The 24,872-nt window shown below is 49.7% G+C and overlaps 13 protein-coding genes across 13 annotated transcripts; 6 read left to right on the top strand and 7 right to left on the bottom strand.

Annotated features, from left to right (window-relative positions):
• Positions 1-63: 63 nt before the first annotated feature.
• Positions 64-1,095, top strand: IAQ61_001383 (uncharacterized protein; the record flags this gene model as incomplete). Its single annotated transcript, XM_066095078.1, has 1 exon — positions 64-1,095. One exon carries the CDS (start codon positions 64-66, stop codon positions 1,093-1,095), a length of 1,032 nt encoding a protein of 343 aa, XP_065954926.1.
• Positions 1,096-1,135: 40 nt separating this feature from the next.
• Positions 1,136-2,092, bottom strand: IAQ61_001382 (uncharacterized protein; the record flags this gene model as incomplete). Its single annotated transcript, XM_003839639.2, has 1 exon — positions 1,136-2,092. One exon carries the CDS (start codon positions 2,090-2,092, stop codon positions 1,136-1,138), a length of 957 nt encoding a protein of 318 aa, XP_003839687.2.
• A 215-nt stretch (positions 2,093-2,307) lies between these two features.
• Positions 2,308-3,123, bottom strand: IAQ61_001381 (uncharacterized protein; the record flags this gene model as incomplete). The annotated part of the gene is made up of 1 exon (XM_003839638.2): positions 2,308-3,123. One exon carries the CDS (start codon positions 3,121-3,123, stop codon positions 2,308-2,310), a length of 816 nt encoding a protein of 271 aa, XP_003839686.2.
• Positions 3,124-3,818: 695 nt separating this feature from the next.
• Positions 3,819-4,832, bottom strand: IAQ61_001380 (uncharacterized protein; the record flags this gene model as incomplete). Its single annotated transcript, XM_003839637.2, has 1 exon — positions 3,819-4,832. One exon carries the CDS (start codon positions 4,830-4,832, stop codon positions 3,819-3,821), a length of 1,014 nt encoding a protein of 337 aa, XP_003839685.2.
• A 395-nt stretch (positions 4,833-5,227) lies between these two features.
• On the bottom strand, positions 5,228-6,686 carry IAQ61_001379 (uncharacterized protein; the record flags this gene model as incomplete). Its single annotated transcript, XM_003839635.1, has 4 exons — positions 5,228-5,621; positions 5,694-6,013; positions 6,063-6,617; positions 6,669-6,686. The coding sequence occupies 4 exons, from the start codon at positions 6,684-6,686 to the stop codon at positions 5,228-5,230; spliced, it is 1,287 nt and encodes a 428-aa protein (XP_003839683.1).
• A 368-nt stretch (positions 6,687-7,054) lies between these two features.
• On the top strand, positions 7,055-7,606 carry IAQ61_001378 (uncharacterized protein; the record flags this gene model as incomplete). Its single annotated transcript, XM_066095077.1, has 3 exons — positions 7,055-7,098; positions 7,254-7,271; positions 7,420-7,606. 3 exons carry the CDS (start codon positions 7,055-7,057, stop codon positions 7,604-7,606), a joined length of 249 nt encoding a protein of 82 aa, XP_065954925.1.
• A 1,289-nt stretch (positions 7,607-8,895) lies between these two features.
• IAQ61_001377 (uncharacterized protein) lies at positions 8,896-11,719 on the top strand (the record flags this gene model as incomplete). The annotated part of the gene is made up of 2 exons (XM_066095076.1): positions 8,896-11,330; positions 11,386-11,719. 2 exons carry the CDS (start codon positions 8,896-8,898, stop codon positions 11,717-11,719), a joined length of 2,769 nt encoding a protein of 922 aa, XP_065954924.1.
• A 1,315-nt stretch (positions 11,720-13,034) lies between these two features.
• IAQ61_001376 (uncharacterized protein) lies at positions 13,035-14,739 on the top strand (the record flags this gene model as incomplete). The annotated part of the gene is made up of 3 exons (XM_066095075.1): positions 13,035-13,663; positions 13,713-14,348; positions 14,400-14,739. The coding sequence occupies 3 exons, from the start codon at positions 13,035-13,037 to the stop codon at positions 14,737-14,739; spliced, it is 1,605 nt and encodes a 534-aa protein (XP_065954923.1).
• Positions 14,740-14,980: 241 nt separating this feature from the next.
• Positions 14,981-16,826, bottom strand: IAQ61_001375 (uncharacterized protein; the record flags this gene model as incomplete). Its single annotated transcript, XM_003839633.2, has 5 exons — positions 14,981-15,004; positions 15,054-15,135; positions 15,181-16,062; positions 16,138-16,572; positions 16,624-16,826. 5 exons carry the CDS (start codon positions 16,824-16,826, stop codon positions 14,981-14,983), a joined length of 1,626 nt encoding a protein of 541 aa, XP_003839681.2.
• Positions 16,827-17,421: 595 nt separating this feature from the next.
• On the top strand, positions 17,422-17,655 carry IAQ61_001374 (uncharacterized protein; the record flags this gene model as incomplete). Its single annotated transcript, XM_066095074.1, has 1 exon — positions 17,422-17,655. One exon carries the CDS (start codon positions 17,422-17,424, stop codon positions 17,653-17,655), a length of 234 nt encoding a protein of 77 aa, XP_065954922.1.
• A 448-nt stretch (positions 17,656-18,103) lies between these two features.
• On the bottom strand, positions 18,104-18,586 carry IAQ61_001373 (uncharacterized protein; the record flags this gene model as incomplete). Its single annotated transcript, XM_003839632.2, has 1 exon — positions 18,104-18,586. The coding sequence occupies one exon, from the start codon at positions 18,584-18,586 to the stop codon at positions 18,104-18,106; it is 483 nt and encodes a 160-aa protein (XP_003839680.2).
• An 834-nt stretch (positions 18,587-19,420) lies between these two features.
• On the bottom strand, positions 19,421-21,565 carry IAQ61_001372 (uncharacterized protein; the record flags this gene model as incomplete). Its single annotated transcript, XM_003839630.2, has 5 exons — positions 19,421-19,603; positions 19,749-19,844; positions 20,162-20,799; positions 20,852-21,197; positions 21,248-21,565. Coding segments are annotated over 5 exons (1,581 nt in total), but the record flags the coding sequence as incomplete, so codon positions are not given.
• Positions 21,566-23,200: 1,635 nt separating this feature from the next.
• On the top strand, positions 23,201-23,983 carry IAQ61_001371 (uncharacterized protein; the record flags this gene model as incomplete). The annotated part of the gene is made up of 1 exon (XM_003839629.2): positions 23,201-23,983. One exon carries the CDS (start codon positions 23,201-23,203, stop codon positions 23,981-23,983), a length of 783 nt encoding a protein of 260 aa, XP_003839677.2.
• Positions 23,984-24,872: the final 889 nt, after the last annotated feature.

Genomic DNA, 24,872 nt, shown 5'->3' with positions numbered 1-24,872 from the left:
CCAATAGCTTTGAAATCTCAATCCGCCGAAATCAACCTCCTCCCAAGACCTTCCCGAACCACCATGACACCCCCCAAAACAATGCAAGCCTGGCAATACAACTCCACCACCCCCTCCCTCTCAGCAAACCTCCACCTCAACCCCTCCCACCCCACTCCCACCATCCCGCCCACCTCCGTCCTCATAAAAACTCACTTCGCCGCCCTCAACCCCGTAGACTACAAAGTCCCAGAAGGCCCCCTCCCCCTCCGCCTCCTCGGCACCAACCTCATCCCCTGCGCAGACTTCAGCGGCACCGTCGTAGCCATCGGCGCATCCGTAACCGACCTCGCCCCCGGCGACGCCGTCTTCGGTGCAAAAGTCGGGTCCTTTGCAGCGGGCAGTCTGGCTCAGTATGTTGCTGTGCCGCGACATATGCTTGCCAAGGTACCTGCAGGCGTGAATATGCAGAGTGTGGCTGGGATGGGGATTGCTGGGTTGACAGAGTATCAGGCAATTGTTCCTAATGTCGATGCCGGGGCGGGGGACAAGGTGTTTATCAATGGGGGTAGTGGGGGTACGGGGGCCGTGGGGGTGCAGATTGCAAAGGCTTTGGGTTGTCATGTTACGGCGACTTGTTCGACGGGGAACATGGAGTTTGTGAGGGGTCTGGGTGCAGATGAAGTCCTGGATTACACGAGTGTGGATGTGGTAAACGCGCTGTGTGCCAAGGGTGCCGTGTTCAAACTCGTGGTGGACAATGTCGGTACGCCGCCGGGCTTGTATAAAGCGTCTGACAAGTTCCTTATTCCTGGGGAGAAATTTGTCCAGGTCGGTGCGGATCTTAGTCTGGGGGGCATGAGGCAGATTACGAGTAGTATGGTGCTGCCGAGGGTGCTTGGGGGTGGCCGGAATAGCTTCCAGATGCTGTTTGCGAGTCCGAATCAGCAGCATATGGAGGTTCTTGCGGGGTGGATGGCAGAAGGCAAAGTGAAGGGTGTGACGGATACGTTGTTTGAGTGGGAGGATGTGCCGAAGGCTTTTGAGAGGCTGAAGACGGGACGGGCGAAGGGGAAAGTCGTTGTCAGGATCAAGCAAGAGGAGGAGGATGTGTAGGTAAGATCCATGAGACTACATCTCGAATCGTGATAGTACATCACCGATATATACACAGCCCATCAACATGCGATCCCGCATTCTCTCGCCTCCAAGCCAGCACCGATTTCTCACACTTTCCACAAGCCAAATCATACGCCGAACACTCGACATACTCATGCATCCCGCTTCCACATCGCCAGCAATACCTCGTCACGCCAAACGGCGGCGGCGGCGTCGGGCCCTCCATCAACCCCTGCATCACCCTCGACGCCGACTTGGAGCTCGACATCCCTTTCTGCCCGACTTGCGCTCGCGGATTCTGCGCCGACGCATACAGCTCCTGGCGCAGGGAGGCAAGGATAGCAACAACCGTGGCATACATGGCAGCGTTTCCCGCATTCTCCACATGAAACGTCTTGATTTTGAATTGTAGCATCAGATATTCCAGCGCAGCATCACTGTGCCGCGTGATGTGTGCTTGTGCCGGGATGATCTGGGCATCCAGCGTCGCAATCGTAGTCGGCAAGCTCGACGGATCAAAGTCGAATTGCGCTTTCCTCATCTTGCCCAGGCCGTCGTTGTTGCCGAAATACATGTAGATGATGGGCCTCAGGCCGTCTGCTTCACCCGAGGGCTGATGCCAGATTTGGTGGAGTAGGTCGAGGGCCTCCTCTTTCGTCACGTAAACCGTGGTACCGAAGTGGAAGGCTTGGGCATGGCCATTGGTGGTGGGTAGATGGGCATGGCTGCGAATCCGGAGATGCAGCGACCAGATTCTGTTGAGGATGTTCTCGGCTTGAGGACCGGGCGAGGTTGCGGAGCTGTGGCTACCGTTCTTGCGGCTGTAGGTGGTGATGCCGAGATCTGTGAGGCTGTAGGGTGCATGGATTGTCCAGGCACGGTGTACGTTGACGACAACTGCATCATCGAGGAGGTTGGCGCTGTCGTTATTAAGGTATGTCCGTAAAACGGTCTTGTCTGGTTTCGACGACAACAATTTGCGGAGGTTGTTCATCTTCTTGCTGCTCGATGTTGCCATGATAAGAGGAGCTGTAGATGAAGGGAGTGAGAGGCAGGATACATATGCCGCTTGTTATGGCGTCGTTTGTCTGTCGGGTACGTGGTGAAGGTGAAGGTGACGCCGCCTTTGTAGCCTCACGCATCACCATGATACCTCTCCCAACTGCTTCGTAAACTGAGTGTACCCTTCCACTCAATCAGGTTTTTCTTTCAACCACCTGCATTGTTGCTCCCAGGCTTCTTCAGTGCGTCACCCAATATACTCGGATCCAACATCTTGGCCTCTGGAACCTCAACACCACACCTCACATACATGCTACGCCAAAGCGCGCCCACAGCTCTTTCTTCCGGCATAAAAACAACCGTGTTTACATACGTTCTCGTCGTATTATAACAGTTCTCCATATTAAACAGCTGCGCTTCACAATTGTCGCCTTTGCCAGAGAAGAACACACCACACCGTGCTTCACCAGGGAGATTAACACACGTCCCACTCTTCCACTGCTCAAGCGGCGGCGGAAAAACCGTCTTCTGTATAAGCTCGCCACGACAATGCTTCGGACCTCCGTTACCAGAATAAGTAAGGGCTACAACGGGCATGACGGGGGCGGGCAGAGGACGCGGTACTGGAATAGCAGATGGCGAGGCTGTTGCCAGCGGTGGTCCCAAAACACCTTCTGCACTCCAAATCGCACTCAGCGTGACCCCCGGAGCTTGCGTAAACCCAATCATGCCCTCCTGCATCTCCGTCATCGTGCTCGAGCTCGTTGCCGCAGGCGGAATCCCAGAAACGATGCTGGTCCCGTGCCAGACATCGCCACGATCAAACTCCGTATCGTTCAGCCGTGCTTTTGCGCTGCCAAAGCCCTTTGGTTCTCTGACGCGCGCTGCTTGTGCAAGGGTGGCTTGTATGAGTTTTTGGACGGGCGCGCGGACTTCGATGGTTGTGGCGAGAGATATGGCGATGAAGAGGAGAAGGAAGACGGATGATGAGATGATGATGATTATACGCTGTGAGGCTGTCATTATTGCAATGAGGGAATAGACGCGTTGTAGGAAATTGTAAGGAAGATGAGGTTGCGACAAAGTTGGGGTTGATGCGACTGCCAAGGCTGTATCGGATGGTGTTGCATTGCGCGTTTCATTCGCACAAGGAGGCTGGAAACACGCTTTGAGGGTGAGCACGGGATGTGAGGCGTAATATAAGTATCAGTATCGTGATCGGTCTAGTGAAATAGAAGGAAACAACATTTCCTTTTCTATAGAAATACGATTTTACATGACTGACAGGTGCCATGAGACTTTCTTTCGAGACTGTAAGCACATGTAAACATCTTCTTTAAGCTTACATGTACCTGCTACGGACAAGTGTTTGGATCACCCATCACGAATCATTGTCCGAGGGCCCGGTGTGGACTCATGTAGACTGGGCAGATATCTTCTGTTCAAGTAAGCAATGCCAAGCAGCATCTTGAAATATGCGTCAAAACATCACGATGATTGACTCTATAGATATAATAGAAAAACTTCCCTTCCAATTTCATTACATTACTCTATCCTATATCAACATACTTCCATTTCGTGGCCCAATCCATGTCTGGAAAGCAGCCCGCTCGTGGGCGATGATAGCCTTGTGATGAAGTTCAGTATCTGATTGTGATATGAATTCAAAAACCAAAAACTCACTGAATCGTTAGTGTAAGGCGCATAAGCAGACCAGACTAACACTCTGCGGGAGGCAAATCAAGGTATTGGTACAAGCAACGATCAGTCGTATGGGTCCGCGCTGCGTTGTAGAGGCGAACAACCCTGGAATGTTGACAGATGATACACGCCACTTTCGCGTAGCAGCTGTGTCTCGAATGATTATCGCGATCACAGCGTGTACAGAACAAAGGCTGGCCCCAGGTCGGTGCAGGTCGCGACTTGGCGAGAGTCATCACGTCGTCGACAACGTCCTGGATCTCGCGACCGAATAGATTAGCTGAAGGCGGACCGTCCTTCAGTGGATACATGATTGACTGCAAACCAAGTAGCACTGCAGCGATCATTGTACCTGCGGCGTCGTTGCCAGCCGTATGTAGGTTCGGAACCTTTACGTTGAAATAGGCAAGCAAGTCGCGAAGACCAATGTTTGGCCCGTTGGGGCCTTTGATACCGGCATTGCGAGCCATTTCTTGTGTGTCGATTACCTTGATAATCGTACCGAAGCTGCGTAGGTCGACGCCAAAAGTACGCTCAAGAACCTCGAATTCGTTGTCCACAGCGTGCCCGATCAAGATGATTGGCTGCAGCTGTGCATCATCGGATGACTGACGCGGGCGCGCAAACGTATTCTCGACGATCGATTGTGCTTCCGTCATCGAGACGAACCGAGTAGTACCAAAGTGAAACTTTTCAGGATCGCCAGCCCCGACAAAGCTATTCAGGAGATGCGCAGTGGATTTGATTCGAGCGTGCGCGACATGCATGCCGGTGAGTATATTCTCAGCATGAGGAATGAGTGTGAGATCTTCTGTGATGAGCTCTGCGACACCAATCTCTGTCGTAGGATTCGGCTCCTTCTGCCACCACTCAGTGTCTATACAGACAACGGCGGCCTCATTGAGAAGGGCTGGGGCGCCGACAATGGGGAAGCCGAGAAAGTGACGAAGGATCGTCACATCCGATCGGGCCAGAAGAAATCCAGCGAGAAAAGAATTCCAGTCATGTGGGATATAATCAGTAATTTCCATCTTCGATTTTTTGCTCAGTACTTGTGTGTTGTATCAGATGTGGCGAAAATTGAAGGTGTGGGAAGCTGTTTGTGTTTGTGTAGCAATTGTTTGGAGGAAGCCGAAGCAGAAGTCTACGGCTTGAAGACGCAAAAGCTACTGCGCACAAAGCTTTCAATATTCACAGTGAAGCTTAAAAATGCAGGCAGCAGGTGTGTCATTTACACGATGAAAGCGGGTGATCAAACGTGAGCAGGTGAAGATGGCTTCCAAGTCGAGTATCCACCCAAGAAAATTCACAGTCACAGCGAGGGAGATGCTGAAGCTAAACCACTGAATCGCGAAATCTATTGACAATAGCATTATAATTACAGGAAATTGGTCTGCACTTACACGAAAGTGCGTGTGACCAAATTTTATGCCGCTGCGCTGTTGGTCGCAGGAGTTGCGTGCGATGTCCCCAAGCCGCCTTCCTCCTTGGCCATGGGCGTTTGCTTACTTTTGAAGTATTGTGTAAAATCGTGTCGAACTTGATGGATTGCCTCGGCGACAGACTTTCCCCATACAGGGTCATTATTCGCCTTTTCGCACATCTTGAAGAATTCCTCGCGTTCTTGTTTGCGTTCGTCGTCCCAGAGACGATGGAAATTTGCCCTTGACATCGGGTCGATCATTTCTTTCCAGATTCTGATTCGTTCTTCACTATATTTGTCGAGGATGTCCTCATCCAGCTCGTCCTGATGTATGCCCATGAAGCAGTCGTACAGGGAACCGACATCGGCGAATCCACCTGTGAGGCCCATGCCGCCGCTAGAGGCTTGTTAGTACAGGTTGTGCGCTTACTCTGGATTGTATGACGAAAATCCGACGGGAATAACTTACAATGGATTGCAGAGATGAGCAGCGTCAGCAACTAGGAGTATCTTGCCAACCCTGAAGCTGGGAGCGCATCGTTGTTGCAGCTTGTAGGGGCTCATACTGACAAGTTTATACTCGTCTGGCTTAGGATGTCCCGGTAAAATCTGCTCATAACGTAGTGGTTGACGCCTGATGAGTTCTTCGCGAGAGAGGTCCTCAGAGTCGCCATATGTTACTCGCCATAAGCCATCCTTGGTGATCTTTGCAGCCATGTACCAGTCGGTCGGATGAACAATGAAATTTGAGTCCCAATACCCGAACCGTTCATCAAAAGGTAAGTAGACCTGGAATTTTAGCGCAAGGACACGCACCTGCAGTTGGTACTGTACATACATTTGTTGCCACTATTTGCTGTCTCAGTGTTTCTCCTGGATATTCTTTGCCAAAAAGCGCGGTGCGGACACCACTTGAAGCACCGTCAGCTCCCACCAGATAGTCCCCTGTGATCTTTTTCTTCTGTCCATCACTGGTCTCGACCACAGCTGTTGCTCCATTCGCGTCTTGTTCTATACCCACAAGCTTGTGACCCCACAAGATCTCGGTATTGGGGTAGCTTTCAAAGTGTTTAACAATAATTGGGCCTAGCCGATCGAGTGGAAGTACGACCATGGAATATTTCGAATTATCTGGTTCCCGTCCCATACCGGCTAAGAAGGTCGTGTCCGCCAGTCTCCAACACACGCCTGTAGGCGAGAACCCGACCTTGCGTACATCGTCAATGATTCCTGCTCGATGAAAGTCGAAGACAGCAGATGGAGCATAATGGGCTGCTCGAGGATTGTCGTTGATCTTGGTATCCGCATCGAGTATGGTAACCTTGATCCCTAGGTTCCGAGCGAGCAAGGTGCCCAGGAGAAGACCAGATGGGCCGGCTCCAACAATAACAACCTGTCTTACTTAGACGTCACAAACCATCGCAAATGTTGTCCAAGTACATACGTGATTGATCTTTGGCATGATGGTTAGGTACCTGTCGTAAGTAACTGAGCTTCTCTGTACAGTAGGCCGATCGTCGGGGAAGGGCAGAGTCGCTGGAGGCGGCTCTCGATCTACTATAAGTTTGCTTTCATCATCAACATTTAGCTGTGGGGTCTACCCCTCTGAGGGGATACTTTCTCCAGGCACATCCCCGTCCAACGACCGTTTCCCGCGGAGAGCGATGCGGGGAAGGACTTGGAGGTCTCAGGTGCCCCACATGCGCTTCCGGGCAGCGGGAGATCGTATGACCGATGGCATGGGCTGGTCTGCACGTGACTCGACCTTTTTGGTACTAGCTAGATATCTGTCCACACATGACGTAGTAATCACATGACTCGTCCTTGGCAATGCGCATGCAGCCAAACCCTGAACATCAAGGACCCGCAGTGGTGTCAGTTATTGATGCTTTCTGTCTAGCCGGCAACCTCGAACATCAAAGAAATTTCTCCTGTGGCGACTCTCAGCATAGTAATGACGAACACGCGTTGGAAGGGAGGGTGGACGCGGGTGCCGTCATGCACCGTGGTTGTGCTGGGGCGTGCAAAGAGCAGGTCTCATTTGCAGGTATGTTACCGGTAGCCTTTGCGGTACTGCATGGGACTCCTTGCATTTATGCCGGATGTGTTGCGGTATAACGGCTTCTAAATACAACACAATACGTCGTGCCGATCCCATTCCCCCCAAGAGCCAACACTAACGTTCGTTCGTTCAGTCTGTTCAGAATGGCGACATGGAAACACCAGCGGCTGCCATCAGCATCAGCTCGTGTTGCAACTGTTGAGAAGGTGCAGGGGGCAACAGAGCCGCCTGGCGAAACAAGCTTTTCTAGCACGGCCAGGGTTTTCAGCCTCCTATCGCCACCACCCTTCCTCAACGACACCGACAATGAATCTACGTAGGCAGTGGCACTACTCGTTCATCACGCGCTCTGCCAACTGCTACTTGCTTTCACGCTCTTCTGCTGCTCATCTCGAGCCAGCAAATCACATATAGCTACGCGGCGGCGGTCCGGTTCTGGGCCGCATTCACGGTGATACTGCTCCACCAGCTGCTTATCATCGCAAGTCGATCCCACGATACCCCTTGGGTATCAATCATTGGAGATTGTGCACCGCCATGCTTGGATGGCCCATTTATACCCACTGCAAACTTATCTGGGCTTCCTCAACGAGGATAACACCGAGCTTGTGGTACAGCACGTCCACTTTTCTGGCGTCTCGACTACTGTGTGTTAGAAAATGGCTATGCAAATCTTCCCCAGTCCGGTGCATGCTCTCTGCACTGTGTAGCCCATTCAAACTATGCCTTTTCTTGGGTGTTATGATTATGATCAATCATATGTGTATAGTGTGTCTCGCTCAAAAGCGGCCATCAAAGAGGGAGCTCTAGAAGACTTTTCGCTTCCGGCGATTCGACGGCGTCCTTATCTGGAGCGGTTTCAGCATGGTTGAGGATGGGTATCGGTCCTCTACGGTCACTTAATACACAACGCCGCAGCCACTCCCGCAGCTGCGTCCCTGCACCAGTTTGGTTGCATTCTCGGGGCCTTGTCGTGCATCTCTGGTGTTCCCGATCTCCCAGGTTCCCTGCATCAATCGCTCCACAACGCTTCTGAATGGGCTTACGAACAACCACACCGAACCTTCTGGCCACGCAACTCGACAAGTAAAACTGGGGCTCTTGGCAGATTTCGCGGCGTTGGGATCAACTTTGGCCTTGCTTGCCCTCCGAAAATACGTGCAGTACTCACGCTAGCATAGCTGCCTTATCAATTATACGCAAGGGCATTGATGCTTCCTCTCATCACTGTATAACTGTCCTCTGTTCAATTCCAGACTTCTCTACCGTGGTCCTCGTATGGTCTCCTCAAGAAGCGGCACAATAGTTCCCTCACAAAGCCGTTTATCCGTCTTAGGACCCAATTAGACCCGTTTCTTTCCCATCACCAAGACGAGACCGTATCGCATCGAAGATCTGTCAATTGGTGCAGCAACTGAATTCCACTGTCATAAACTCCTTGGGCCCCGACACATCTCAGTGGGCGGCTAAGAGATTCCACGTGCGATATACCATCTATCCACCGTGCGAAGATAGTCACAATCCACTAGTCATTGCCATACGCCATACCTTGCGGCTTGCTGAAGAGCGAGGTCCACCTATACATAGCCTCCGCACTGTACATTACGATATGGATCCCACGCAAAGTTCCGGACCATCTCAGCAGACTCCGTTCGACACGGAAGACAATATGTCTGCCCCTCCAGGTCGAAAACGCGTCGGATTCATCGCAGAAGATCCAGCTTTACGACCTTCCTCGACGGTGTCTCCCCTTGATACTGGTTCTGCTGGCCACAACACGCCGCTTCAGCGTTCGGATGTATCACATGACGACCTCCAGAAGATGCGGGAGTCTTTACGATTAGCCCTTGGCCCGGAGTACCCAGAGGATGTTCAGGAGCCAGTTGCACCCCCAAAAGATGTTCAGAGACCTCGACCAGCGATTCGGAAAGCTGCACGTAACCCCCCCGAATTCCTCCTGAATGATGAGCCAGCAGATCCCTTTGACGACGACGAAGATGCTGCACAACCGTTACCGGGAGCTGGATTGAAAGAAAGATCCGGCCTTGCAGCTCAAAGACGCGCAGCAAGGCTGTCGAAATCCGTAGGCACTTTCTCTGCCCCAGTGTCACGCCGCAATTCGCACGAGTTATTGTCACCCCCTACAGAGCTACAGCACATGGCCCAAGCTTATGATACGGTAGGAGACACCACTGACGAAGATGAAGATCCGCAATTCCTGAAACGGGCTTCAATGCTTCTACGTCAGCACACCGTGCGTGCAGATCATGGACCGCCGTCGATCAACAGCGATGATATGTTATACCATACAGATGTACCTCTCCAATCTGGTCAGGTGACCCCGGACGCCATCGACATTGAGGACGAGCATGTCTCCCGTCCTTCGAAATATCGCACCGGCGTGTTAGGTACTCTTCTGAAGGCCCAGAACGTTGTGAACGCACCAATGAGCCATGTCATCAAGCCACCGGCCAAGCCAGGCCATGTACGAACGCTCAGTGGTGGTACCTTCAGTGGAGCATCTACAGCCGCCAGCTCGCCCAATCCCTCGCCTCCTACGTCTGGCTACTCGACACCACGTGGCGGACGCCCATGGTTCGGTCGACACCATAATAGCCATTCCGCAACATCTATATCGCAATTGGTTGGCGCTTCAGCTCACAGCTTTGCGACCCCGGCACAAAAGGAGCTTGGCCATGAATTCGATGAGCAGATCAAGAAGGTTCGGCCAGGTATGGGCAAACGGTCCAAGTCCGACGAGTCAATCTTGCCTTTCAAGAGAGCGAAGCGTCGCGAGAACGCGATCAAGATCAAGATCCATCTGGCTGGCACTTTAGCTAGGCAGAACTATCTGCGTAAGCTGTGCAGAGCACTCATGATGTACGGCGCGCCAACACATCGACTTGAAGAATATCTCAACATGTCATCGCGTGTCCTGGAAATCGAGGCACAATTCCTTTATATGCCGGGATGCATGATCATTGCCTTCGATGACTCTTCTGTCCATACCAGTGAAGTCAAACTTGTCCGGACAAGCCAGGGGGTTGATCTTGGCAAGCTGCGTGACGTTCACGAAATATACAAAGATGTGGTTCACGACAGAATCAACGTCGAAGAAGCCACGCCACGACTAGAAGCTATTATGGCTCGCAAGAACAAGTTTTCACGCTGGCTTCGGGTTCTATGTTACGGTCTTGCCTCGGCCACGGTCGGTCCGTTCGCGTTCCAGGCTCGGTTTATCGACTTGCCATTTTGCTTCCTCCTTGGATGCATCATTGGCTGGCTGCAGCTCATTGTCGCTCCAGGCAATGATCTCATTAGTAATGTGTTCGAGATTGGCGCTTCGGTCATTACCAGTTTTGCTGCACGCGCCTTGGGATCGATCAGACATGATGGTAAAGAGGTATTTTGTTTCAGTGCCATGGCGCAATCAAGTATTGCCTTGATCCTTCCGGGTTTCATGGTACTTTGCGCATCACTGGAGCTCCAAAGTAAGCATATCGTAGCTGGATCTGTTCGAATGGTATACGCGATCATCTACTCGCTCTTCCTGGGGTTCGGTATCACGATTGGCACAGTGCTCTACGGTATGATGGATAGCAATGCCACCTCGAAGACGAAATGTGACGAGCCGATGTCTACCAACTTCTACTATCTCTTCGTACCCGCATTTTCCATCTGTCTCATGATCGTCAACCAGGCCAAGTACAAACAGATCCCATCCATGACGGTCATCGCGTTCATCGGCTGGGTTGTCAATTTCCACTCCTCCAAGTACTTCAAGAGCAATGCGCAGGTCAGTAATACACTTGGTGCCCTTGCGATTGGTATCGCTGCCAATGCCCACGCTCGTTTCGGCCGACACGTAGAGAATTGGTGTCTGGATACCTGGGAGCATATGATCCGCCCTCGTGTGATGAAGGCACGTAAGACCTACCTGCGGAAGTCTCATGGTCCTATTCGCACGCACAAGATCGAACGGTCGGAGTATGATCCTACATACAATAGCAGCCAGGCTACATCGCGGGCTAGCTCAGTCAGCGAGTAAGTGATATACCCTACTTTTGGTCCACACGAGTTCCACCACTAACATGCTTAGCTTTGTCCCACATACGCGCAAAATCGGGTACGGCCTGGCTGCCGCAGCTATGTTGCCAGCTATCTTCGTGCAGGTCCCGTCCGGCCTGAGTGTCCAAGGCTCGCTGGTTCAAGGTCTCACCTCTGCAGATCAAATTGTCCGGAACAGTACTGGAACCAACGCAACCACGATTAGTCCCGTCGATGTGGGCGGGTCTAGCACCATCAACAGCATAGCCCTCGATGTTGGTTTCTCAGTCGTCCAAATCGCCATTGGTATTACCGTTGGCCTTTTCCTGGCTGCGCTCATCGTCTACCCACTTGGAAAAAGGAGGTCTGGCTTGTTCAGTTTCTGAGCACTCGAAGCTCTTCTGAGATCTTGCCACTACATCATCTCGTCGCATAGATTTTTCATTTTTTTTATTCGTATCCTGGTATTTAGCGAGCGTTCTACAGATCTGCATTTCTTGGAGTTGTAATCGAGCATTTGCTGGCGTTGGCTGGCGTTGTCTACATTTTGGTGCGCTATGACGCCTGGAGGCTTTGATACACATCGTATATAATCCTATTTTGTGTCTTATGCTGTTACAGCCCATGGTTCGAAAGAAGTGATATATGTCACGTGATCGTCAGACTATGGGTGAGGCCATGACCAGCTATGATGCATTGAGTACATGTTCGCTCGATTCATCCGCGAAGCCCAACTCTTGCATGCTACAGAGGCACTTCGATGCTATAGTCTTGTAGGACAAACGCTCCCCAACTGCGGCAAGGAGGGTGGAGATCTCAGTTGGTATGGCTCGAGCTCCCTTGTGGAAGTGAGAGTGGAGATTACCTGGTCAGTGTGGCGCTAGTTATCTAACACATGGTGCTTCTTCCCACCTCCGCTCACAATAGATCACGAGAATGAGAGACGTTGTGTGTTTTCTCGACATCCAACAGAGCAAGGGCTTCCATGACGTAAACAAGCTTCATCGCCCCGGGTTAAGCACTTTTCCACTCGGTAGTGCAGTCTTATCTCGCCACTGTACGTTAGGAGCTGCCTCTTTGCGTTAGACAACAAGCGGCGTTGCAAGCATTGTACATACCGTCTCCGCGGTTGTTACTGCTGATCGATGTTGAAGTAGCCGTGGGGTTGTGTCCTTCACAGTCTGTCATATCGGATTTGATGCCTCTATGCTCCCGTTCTGACGACTGCAGGCGCTACTTACCTAGGCAGAGTATAGCGAATTTGTATGACAACCCCGAGTTCAAGACAAAGCTAGCACTTACGGTGTTTGCAGTGCCACGGTTAATCCTCATTCAATGACGCAGCGGATTGCATTAGCGAGTTCTCAATACTCTTGCTTGCCGAAGTACAGCCTTGCAATCGTCCACGCCGACTTGCTGGTTGCCCAATGGAGACCCAGGGTTTCTTGGGCAGTTGCCTGATGTAGACTAGATTCTTTCGATAGGTCTCATGGCTCCTATTGTGCCAGGGAGAGGTCTACAATATCATCCAGTGTGATCGACATGGTACGCCTTGACTAATGACAAGCCCCGCGTCTGTATCGTTGCCGGCGTGCCAGCTTCCGCTGTCATTTGACCATATAAGTACCTAACAGGTACCAACAAACGTCCTTCAAAGCACCCTCTTGTTCAAATATCCCCTTCAACGGATCACCGTTATTCATGGCACGCTTCACCCAGCTCGTAGCGCTTCTGGCGTCTGCGACTCTCGGTACCGCTCGGACTCCCTTTCTAAGAGAAAGACAGGTGCCTGCTGACCCAACGGGGGTTAAAACAATCACTTCGCAGCAAGGAGCAGAGATAAGATATAAGCAGCCTGGTAAAGAGGGTGTCTGTGAGACGACCGAAGGAGTCGATGACTATGCCGGATACATCAGCCTCTCACCCACACAGAACATGTTCTTCTGGTTCTTCGAAGCTCGCGAAAATCCAAAGACGGCTCCACTCACGCTGTGGCTGAATGGCGGCCCAGGGAGTGACTCGATGATTGGCTTGTTTCAAGAGCTGGGTCCTTGCAATGTGACTGAAGACCTGAAAACCCAACTCAATCCTTATGCCTGGAATTCTGTTTCAAATATGCTATTCTTGTCGCAGCCGGTGGGCGTCGGGTTCTCTTATGAGACTACACGCAATGACAGCGAAGGAAGATATTCGCTCGTCGATCTGGATACTGCGAATACCACCGAGGCGGCTGCGGTGGGTGCCTGGCACATTCTTCAGGCGTTCCTTGAGCTGAGCCCGCAATTGGACCCTGACATCAATAACTTCACGTTCAATCTTTGGACGGAAAGGTAAGAAAATCTGGTTTGAGCGTGAGGAATCCTGCTAACGACCCTGAAGCTACGGTGGCCATTACGGCCCAGCGTTCTATAACTACTTCTATCAGCAAAACGAGGCCATCAAAAATGACTCAATCGCCGGTGTCGAGATCCAGATGGACACTCTTGGTATTATTAACGGTGTCATTGATGAACAGATTCAGGCTCCCTATTATCCCGAATTTGCTGTCAACAATACCTACGGCATTAAGGCTATCAACGACACGATCTATACATTTATGAAGCAGGCATACTATATGCCGGAAGGCTGCCACGACCAGATCGAGTACTGCAAGAAAGCCGATCGCTCAACAGAAGATGGCCAGCTTACCTGCTCATCAGCGACAAATCTCTGCCGATCACTCGTTGAGGAGCCATACTACGCATTCGGCGGTCGTGGAGTCTACGATATTAGGCACCCATATGACGACCCAACCCCACCGGATTATTTCATGGACTTCCTAAATCTTGCGTCTACCCAGGAGGCCCTCGGAGTGAATATCAACTACACCTCGTCAAATGCGCCCAACGTCAGCTTAGGCTTTGCATCAACAGGTGATTTTATCTACCCCAACTTCATCGAAGACCTCAACGAGATCCTCGGATACGGTGTTCGCGTTGCTCTTCTCTATGGAGATGCTGACTACATTTGCAACTGGTACGGCCCATGACTCCAGACCATGACTTTAAATGACTCACAGAATACCAGGTTCGGAGGCGAAGCAGTTTCTCTGGCTGCAAACTTCACCGACTCGGAAGCCTTCGCTGCAGCTGGCTACACACCATTTCTCGTCGATGGCGTCGAGTATGGCGAGGTGAGAGAGTATGGCAACTTCAGCTTCACGAGAATGTATGAGGCAGGTCACGAGGTACCATATTACCAGCCTCTAGCCAGTCTCGAGCACTTCAGGAGGACATTGAACCACCTTGTCATTGCAGATGGCAGCAAAGTGGTTACCGATGACTATGGCACCAACGGGACGGCGACTTCAACGCACACGGAGAGCTTTGTGCCGTTACCCCCTTCAAGTACGCCAACCGCTGTTTGATTAATTGGGTTAGGCGGCGCTCCTTGTAATGTTGGACAGCACTGAGATCCGCTATACGCTATTGCGATGAAAGCGCGACGGTCTCTGTGCATTAGCTGTAGTCAGTGTACATGGTTCAGATAACTTCTTGTGTCTTGCACAAATCATTATAGGTTTTAAGCACGATTTTCGAATCCATAATTCAGATTTACAGACAATTTTTTTCTCCCTCAAAATAGACTTCTAACCTGCGGCCGTCCGATCACTCGTTGCTAACACCAAGAAACTAATGACATCAAAATGCTAATTACCGCAGATACATAGTACAAACTTACATAAACGATCTGATTATTTTCACAGGAATTTACCAACTCAAGTTGGTCAAGGTGGAGCCTCTTGCCAAAGGAAAAGATTTTACTAAAACGTTATTATATATTGTCCGCGTTCCCACACCATGTGAACTTCCAATCAATCTTCTCGCCTTCCTCCCTTTTCACAAGTCGCACTCGAACGTCCCAATCAGGCTTTGGCATGGCATTCCACAAGTCGGCGTTACGCTTCGTTGGAGCCTTCCATTGCCCTTCCAAAGGTATTACGTTGTACTGCAAGACAACCATAGCGACCAAACTCAAAATGACATTAGTAGAGAAGTGCCGACCGGGACACATGGACTTCCCGGCACCGAAAGGACGAAAAGCAGAAGTACTCGCAATTTTCTTTTTCGCGTCGGAAGATAGAAAGCGGCGGTGATCGAAAGTGACCGCGTTGGGTCCCCAGATATCCGTATCGTGGTGTACGCTCTGGCTAGGAATCATTACGATTCCGTTCTTCTTGAGTAGATAATGATCGGCGAGCTTAGTTTCATGCTGCACTTGTTTAATATTGATCACAGTGCTGTGAAAGCGAAGGGTTTCGTTCAGCATAGCCATGAGAATTGAACAGCTGTTCTTGATGCCGTTTAGATGCAAGACACGGGGTCGAGAAACGCCACTCGAATCCTCTGGCTGCTGGCTCGTCATCGCAAGCAGTTCTTCGCGCACCTTCCGAGTGACCTCTGCATTCGAAAGTATCTCGAATAAAAGCCAGAATGTAGTAATAGCCCCACTGCTGAGCATGGCAAGTGATGTCGCCATCTCCATCTTCGCTGCTTCGTCCGAGGAAAGACCATGACACCTATTGATCTCGTACATTTCAGGTATCATCGGAAAGGCCTGGAGATGACCGTCTGTTTCGAAGTATGTTTTGAAAGCTTCAATGACACGACTTCGTGCTTTCAAGGACTTTCGAGCTGTTAACGAAGGTAGTGGGCTGTAGAGTAGGTGGCTGATGCCTGGAAGAAAATCTCTATCATATTCGTTAGCGACAGAACATCCCCCAAGAAACCATATGTTAGAAGCAAAAACATGCTGATGTACCCACCTCCAGCTCGATTCGATTTCAGGATTATCGTATGGGTTTTCTGGTCCGTATATGGCTCCGGTCAGAGCCAATGTCAGCTCATGACGGAGAAGCTCAAACAACCCCTCCTCTCGGTCATTCCCGAAGTTATTTGGTATGCTTGCACTCAATCTATCGATTGCTGTTTTGGTTGCACTCTGCAGTGAAAGGCCGGACAAGAGGTACTTGTGAACGCTCATAGTGAAACCATTTCCCTTGAGCCCAAATGCGTCTCGCAGGATAGTCTGAGACCCCTTATGTATCCCACTAAAGAGCATACCGAATTCCAACAAATTTGGGATAAAGTTTGTCGCATTTGATTTGCTCTGAATGGCATGGATCAGGTGCGGTTCGTGCACTATGTATAATCGCTGGAAAGGCATACGCAGCGTATGTATGGGCAATTGGTATCGTGTTCTAAACAGAGTTAAATAGTTAGCTGTTTCATGGATCTAAATTTAGCCTTACCTCAAAGTCGAGAAGTAGTTGCCTCTGTGCCGCAGAATGCCAATAGCAGAGCCCAAAAAGGGCAAATGCGTTTGGACAAGACGAGGTTCCTTTGCATTTTGAGTGCTGTGGATCAATACTTGAAGGAAAATGTAGATCAAGACTGATGTAATGATAGTAGCTGCTAGCAAGGGACACATGTCAAGATAGTAGGCTATGTTCATAATTTTGAACATACTCTTGCTTTCTGATCATGAATCTTTGAGGTTTTGGATATTAAATACCTATCATTGAGTTTATCCAAACTGACCTCCATCGTCTACAGAATGTTCGTAGAGACATGTGAATGTCGGCGAGTCGAACGGAGTGATTGCCCAGAACGTCACCATCATAGAGAATTTTACCAGCATTGGACACTGTAAATTGTGCATATAGCCGCAACCGTAGTCGCGATGCATTTTTGAAAGCCTCAAGTGCATGATGGGGGATATGGATTGCTGATCGACCCTTCTCGCGTAACATGCCCCAGAAATAGAAGAGCATATAGGACGGCCATATGCCCAGAAGTTGAATAGATAGCTCACATAACTAGTCGCTTTTAGCAACTTCGCTAACCTAGCGAGGCCACATCAAAGCCACGAGGGGAATCTGTCAAGCTGGCAGTTTGTACCTGTCGTGAAGCGATAGCTGTATTCATGGCTGAACATGGACAAGTTGTTTTGATGTCGGCGAGCCTGCGAGACCAAAGAGATGCCTCGGGTGAGGGTCCGTCCCGGCACGTGAGCCCAGAATAAGGCATCGAAGTGAGGGAACAAAGAAATGGCAACCGCAAGGTATCAAAACCGCTCTGAAAGACTTGCGAGCGTTAAACTAAAGCTCGGTTATGCCGTTACGCGACCGACCCGACGACGTGGATGCGGGAACGGGTTTCGTATCTTCCGGGTGAAATGCGGCTCTCAGCACCACTACGGCACACACCGCTCATACGCGATGCCCCCAGCGAGTGCGTCGAAAACGATCAAGCGGAACGACTGGTCCGTCAAGGGTCTCTGATAGACTGAGAGTTGTGACGATGATGATGTCGAGGAACCGGGCAACAGATCACAGTGCAGATAATCTTTTGTGCTACTGGTACCGGTACATAGGAAGAAGTCAAGCAATCTAAAACTTATGTCATTGATTCGCGACGACTCTTTCATGCTCGCTGTACGCAAATTGTACATATGAAAGAATAAAAGGCTTGCTCGATGCAGACACTCTAAGTACCAATGTATACACTCTTGTTTATACTAAATAGGCTTGGCCTCTTGGCTCCACCTCGGGTTCGTATCTACCATAGCTAGCTAGCCCAGATCGTTGATTCCCACTCAACTCTCACATACATACCCTAGTCGCCTCCTTGAGATTATTTGCACTAGCATATACCGAGGTATATACGTTTCCCAGCGAGAAAGGCAATCGTTTGCGTGAACTGGATCCGTACAGTGCAGAATGCTGCAGTTCAGCATTGAGGCACACCTTCTTCGTCAACCAAACATTCGATCAAAGACGGTGTCGCCGAAGACAACAGATGTACTTCAGTCGTCGTCACGGTATGAGAAGTAGATTGTAGTGATGCAACACTTGTCATGGAAAATCCGGATACATCAACGAATTCCGTCTTGGGAATCTTGGCCGTTGGTTTCTCTGCCATCGTTGAGCGTGGGTTCGGATTTTTTGTTGAAGCCAGGCCAGGGGGAACATGATAGATGTTGGATCGTAGAACGTTCGCGATGAAACTCGCTCCGAAGTAGCTTCCGACCACCATGAGAATAAAGCATATCATGACAGTGATGGCACGAAATAGATTGTTGCGTACTAAGCGATGCCAGGCAGATGGTTCTTCTGATCGGGGCGGCAGATGACGCGGAGAGTTTGATGAACCAAATTGCGTCATTGGTATTGTTTGAGAATCTGGCAGGTTGGACATTGAGGCTGATGTCATGACTCTATAAGTCTTTGGTTGTTTTGTCTTTGTGGCCAATATGAGTTGATCCTGGTTTCATGTAGTCATCCTGGGGAGGTTTATCGTGGTTTATAATCGCCGTACCGTGAAGTAACACAACTACCAGCGTTTGCACTGTGGCCGCTGCGAGCCAGATGTAACAGCACAATGTTGGCAGAAGTAAAGAGAATGGTGATTATATAAGGACCTAAGTGAAAGATCGATGAAAATACCTTGTCAAGAAGGCGTAAGAAGACGAACAGAAACAAGCCGTTGACTGGCAGCTATCACAACGAATATCTTAACTTAGCAGAAGTCAGAGCTCATATCTAGGACAACCGTAACTTTTTCCATGTGTTAAAGTACGAGAATAGTATAAAAAGACGCCATTTCCAAATTTACCAGCCGCTTGATACTATTTCAAGGGTCAGGAGACAGCATCTGTGGGAAATCCACTGCATCTACCTATAACCCCTAGAGCCGAGATCATTACAGAGCAGTCTTTCAGACGTGAGTAGCAGTGAAGCAGTATATTACATTGTGCTGCGACTTCTACACACGATCAAGCGCAAGAATTCGATGTGCCGTTGATGTAAGATTTGGAAAACACAATGCGGATGTTGTCCTTTCGACACTCAAACATGGTACCGGTATAACAGACCTTTCCCGAGTGAAACATCAATGAACTGTAGCAGTCCCCTGTACATATAACAGTAACTCCGCAAGAACGTAGATACATTTTCCAGCAACTCAAGTATTGAGGGTGTAAGGGACGCAATTGCACTTTGAAAAATTTGAATTTTTCACTTGTTAAAAAAATTCCTACGGAGGTTTTCATACCGGTGATGTTCCTGTTGTAGATCTGGAATCCGACTCCGATGGTAGGACATGGGACACGTAGTTGCAAACTTGTCGGCACTTCTGCTCTAGACGATCATCTATGACAATCTCGAGATTTTGCTTTGTTGTATAAATGTTGGTCGCCGTTATACTCCAATGCTCATCGTTCTTTGGTGGCTTTGTTTGTCAGATCGTTACCAGTAGTGCGGTTTTGTTCGTAAGCTGTTTGGCAGCCGCGCGGTAGCCGATCTGGCACGCTTCATCCTTAGTTCATCATGAAGGTTCACATGGATTCAGTACAATGGAGCAAATGTCCGAATACTCGGTTATTGTTGTGCGTCTCCGTCCCAATGCGGGACGGCCGATCGCTGACCGCCATTGCGAGAACACGTGCGTTACTGAAGCCTAAGTCGATAATCTTTTGTGATGTAAAAAGTTTTTGATGGTCACAACCTGGCCAGTTCGATATTTCCGGGTTGAAAAGATTTTAGAGTGGATGGTTGGACGTTGCAATATAAAGCTTGCGGATCGCGAATGTAAAGGTTGTCTCATGGGCACCGCGCCAATATCGATGATGATGCGGCGTCATATTCTTTTCTAGTCCTTATAGAAGTCCCAAGAGATATGTAAGTTCATGTGCACATATCAAAGAACTCTGACCACCTATCAGACTCAACATGGCCTCTCCCGTGCGGAGCTTCAACATCCTCCTGTAGAGCTACCCCCAACACACACCGGACCAGTGCACTCCCAGCCCTTGTTGCCTACAACATTTCCACACAAGTAGTTGGGCACCGTCGTGCCGTTAGCATACTTGATGTCGATATTGCTCAGTGTAATATTAGTACACGGTGCCACACTGCTGCATTGCAAGCTCACAACCCGGCGATCTTTTGTTGTGCCCTTGAGACCATCGATAGCAACATTGCGTACCTGGAACTGGCTATTCGTGCAATTTCCTTGTCCTGGTGCACCAATGAAGCGAGTACATTGGCTGATTGTGAATGCGCCACCACGCATGCCCTTGCTGGTAAGATTCTTCATCACCATGTTGGACGCAAATCCAAGACCACCGCCCCCGCCATTTGGCGGGTACCCGTTCTGGTCGTCTGTCCATGTTTTGACATAAAATGCGTGCAAAGTGTCTTCGAAATACACATTTTCTGCACGTATGTTCTCGATAATCTCAAATTGATCATTGTACTGGCCAATTGAGCCGATGGCGATCCCAAGACCATGATAAAAGTGTGAGTCCAGTAGTGTAATGTTTGTGCTATTTGCTTTGCAGCTGAAAGAGTCATCGCCATTGTACACGGTCCAGTTCCGGAACAGTAGGTTACTAGAGAAGAATGTGTCGGCACCGTCGGTGTTGGCTATAGATATAGTCAGTAAATACCCCTTTGGCACCGGCTATCAGATACATACAGCTTGATACCCGGTTGCCTGTGTTGTTGACGAAAATGTCCTCCCAGATGCTGTCGTGACTACGAATGATAGACATAGTCCACATCTGACTTCTTAGAAAGTTCAGTCCCTTGACGACTGAGTTTGTAAGACCATCAAACGTAATCTGGTGAGGCCGCCCTGGATAGTTTGATGTATTTGGTTGCTCCCGGATCCACTCGTACCAATAGTCGCCATTACCGTTGAACGTTCCGACCCCATGACCGTTAATTCGCACATTGTTGCCGCCGAGTCTAAATGCAGTTGATTGGTTTTGGTACCCGACGGGCAAAGAGGCATTCAACCAATATTGGATGTCAGTACTCCACTGAAGATGTGATTAGTATGTTCTCAAGACTTGGGAGTGAGTCGCGTTACCAGTAGTTCACCTTGAACGTCTATGTCGACATCTTCAAGTCCGTTGATGTTTAGAACAGAGTTGACGAAGTATGTCGTAGGCTTAAACACAACCTTGCCGTGCTGACCGCACTCTTTGAATGCAGCACGTATCGCTGGCGCATCGTCTGTTTCATTGGTGCCACTTGAATTGATCACGCATGTCTTTTGCTCGTTCGGCCGAGCATGTGTTGACGCAGTACACAACGCGAATACAATGGATGTTGCAAATCTCATGATGATGCTATGAAATTTGCGCTCGTTGTATGGCGAAGGTGGGCTTCGTGACGTGTTTGACGGCTGGTGCACGCTTTTATGAACGGTCACCCGTTACACTGTGGGCGGCTCTCCTACCGTTTTTGATTTGTTCCGCAGTCATTCGCACTTCATCCATACTTGCTACCGCCCGAATACGATGTGAGAATGTCAAGACGCGGGGATGGTTACCCCAGACAACACTAGTAATTTGCGCGAGTCGGGATTCTACCAAGATCTCCCTGGACCCGCAAATCGTGCATATATTAGCTCATGACCCGGAGCGCATTACACCGAACGAAGAAATTAGATCCGAGCCATGTAGAAGGCCCAACCTATTCTCAGGTGGTCAATGATCCCAGGAACAAAACTGAGGTTTCGATCGTAAAAGAAAGGAGACAAGTCAGTATCAGAATCGAATAACTATGGAAGAGCTGCATCTTGACGCCATTTTGTCGGCCGCTTCTTGAACTGATGCTGACGTGAAATCCGTTTGCTAGACAGTGATAGACTTAGAATAGATGGCTATGAGCGAAAATGTCGGGGAGGGAATGATCAGAGCAAGTACCAAAATCTCGAACGCTTCCGTGTGCGCGAGTCTCTGAGAGTACGTGAACACCTTTAATAACTGTAACAAATCAATAACTGTAACATAGCTTTCTTGTTTTCTAGCTGTGCTCATAGTCCGCCTATACAGCTACTGCGCAAGTAGATTCCGGAGGGAATTCCAAACCTGCCTCTCACAGGAAGCTCCTTTCGGGGCAGTGTGGTATTGGCAGAGATATGGGAAACGTGTAGGCGACATCGTCTTTTGTGGCCTCTCCCAGTAATTCTTTCAGTCACTGAACTTGATGAATGACCCGAGAGATTTGATGGAGACAATTTTCAAACTGAACATGTAGTCCAATTTCCCTCGATAATGACATCATGGTCTCCCCCTCTTGCATCAAAGCCAGTGAAGCACCCAATGTACTGTGTCTCGACGTGCTTCTGTAAACTGATGCTGAAGATAAGAGCTGGAGTGATGATCAAGGATGGGTCCAGGATGTTCGTACTCTGACACTGAAACTTCTAACCAACACCAGATGTGCGACACATCGACGTTATATAAGCTAGACTAGACTAGTTTCCAGCTTCCGTTTCGCGTCTAGATTTTCTCCACGCTTCTGTGTAATATTTGACACGATCGGGTCAGGAATTATGGTGATCCAGGCCGTTGTTCGCATGGATTTTACACAAAACCTTCACCGGAGGCAGTTGCCCAGCATGTAGTCGTTATGACCGCTACTTCTTTCCGACTCTGAGTGATTCCGATCTCACAATATGTTGCTGCTAAGTGCGCTTTCAAAAAGATGATCTTGTCTCTTCCATTCACTGCATTTTTAACGTTACAATTTATACAATCGCTATTCAAAAATACAACAGAGGCATTCTCGCCAACAGAATTCCGCATTCAATTGGATCTTCGGGAAGGAAGACGGCCTTCACCTGCAGTCTGCAAACGCTTGCAGCCAATAGACTGCAGTAGCCTACCGCTGCCTAAAGGTCCTATTGTAACTTCCACTATCCCTAAGAACAACCTTCGGATCAATCATGCCAGCTAACTGCATCGTATGAAACCTTGCTCCGTATGACTGCAGTCGCAATCCTGACGAGCCCTTGCGCCAACCGATTGTGAGCATGGTTCCGCCGCCACGTAGGAGGTGGGATGAGAATCATGTCTTTGTGAAAAACGTTCCGCAATATCTAGCGAAAGTCACGATCCCGCAATTGTTTGAAGAGTACAATCTTACCAGCACGAAGAACAATTATCCGGCAGGACAAATTACGACTATGGTCTTTGGGTTTCGGAACCGGGACGACGCACGGCGCGCTCAAGAAGCGCACCATAATCGATTAATCGACGGCGTGCAACTTCATGTGGAATTGTACCAGGACAGAAAGTCAGTAAGATATCTTAGAGAGACGGCCGACCAAAAGCGCTTGCTCGGGACCACGGATAAGGAATTTCCTTCGAGGGAAAGGAGTCTGAAGCCCGCGAAGGAGGTGTCGTTGGCGGAGTTTGCAGGAGGACGAGAGCGGAAGAAAGTACAAGACCTCGTTACACATCAACCATCAGACCCTGAATTCCATTACCCAACATGGGCGCGCATAGTAGCGAACGCACACACTGAACCTCTGTCCACCGCGCCAGACTTCTCACCAGGAGGCGGCCGTGACACTCCGATCACCATCGACGACACACCGATAAGGACACCGCAGGCCACACCTTCTCGAACGAATATGAAGCTCATGAATGATGTGACAGTTGAAACGGAGACCGAAATAAACATGGACTTGGCAAACACACTTAAGACTGAGCCAGAAATCCAGATGACGCCCAAGGTCGAGACAGCGTCTGTCCTCATGAGAAGCTTATTAGAGCCACGATCTGATGCCGAGCCTCGCAATACTCCCGTATGAGTCAATGTTTCTGCCAGGGAAGTAGTCGAGACTAACAGTAATCAGGGTAAAGGAAACGTCGGCCCAGAGAGCAGTAGCCAGAATGAAAATTTCATAGCCGCCATGGGACCTACATCCAGCTATATACCCAAGACTCACAAGGAATGGGATCACATGATCACCACCGAGCATATACGTTGGAAGCATCAGTGTGTCTGCTCGTTCTGTCAAATGAGTCAGCGTCAATTTGGAGTGGGCCTGGGCGAGTTTTGGATACGCACACCATGCTCTCGGCGGTTGGATGATAAGGTGTGACGTGGGATCATGAAGGGACCGACTTGTCTTTTGGAGAAATCTATCGCGCAAGAGCTGCGTAGAATCAACTACCATGCATAGCATCTTCTGACAACCTGTGATGAGTGTGACCATATCAGCAATGGATGGAGGCTTGCTTCAGTGCGTGGTCAATGGATCAGATATACTCGGAGCTGCAAACCTGTGAATAAGACTCGTAGTGGATATGGTAGTTCAGCTATGCCGCAGCGTTCATCGCACGAGGAGCTCGTGTTGTTACGTCAAGCAGAGAAAGGTAGATGAAGTCCACTGCCATTGTTTATTCTGGAAGAGTGAAGGAAAGACAGGTGAAAGTCGCCAGTACTTTGATCGAAAGTAGCGCGAAGGCAGTGTAGGTACAGTGATCTTTAGTTACCCGGTACCGGTACCGGTAGGCAATGCTTACCGGTACTTACAAGAGCGTATTTGGACAATCCCGGGACCGGTACCGTATGGTAGGTATAGTCCCAACTCAACAAACAGCAGTAGAGTACAATACCATCTTCTCCATCTCTTTGTTGCCGCGTCCGCAGCCTCTACATGCCGCTAACTCGCTCATTGCACACAGCCAATCAAC

Source organism: Plenodomus lingam (assembly GCF_022343315.1).
Source record: "Plenodomus lingam strain CAN1 chromosome Unknown contig_12, whole genome shotgun sequence".
In the NCBI taxonomy this organism is placed as follows: domain Eukaryota; kingdom Fungi; phylum Ascomycota; class Dothideomycetes; order Pleosporales; family Leptosphaeriaceae; genus Plenodomus; species Plenodomus lingam.
This window is presented reverse-complemented; position numbering and strand designations above follow the sequence as displayed.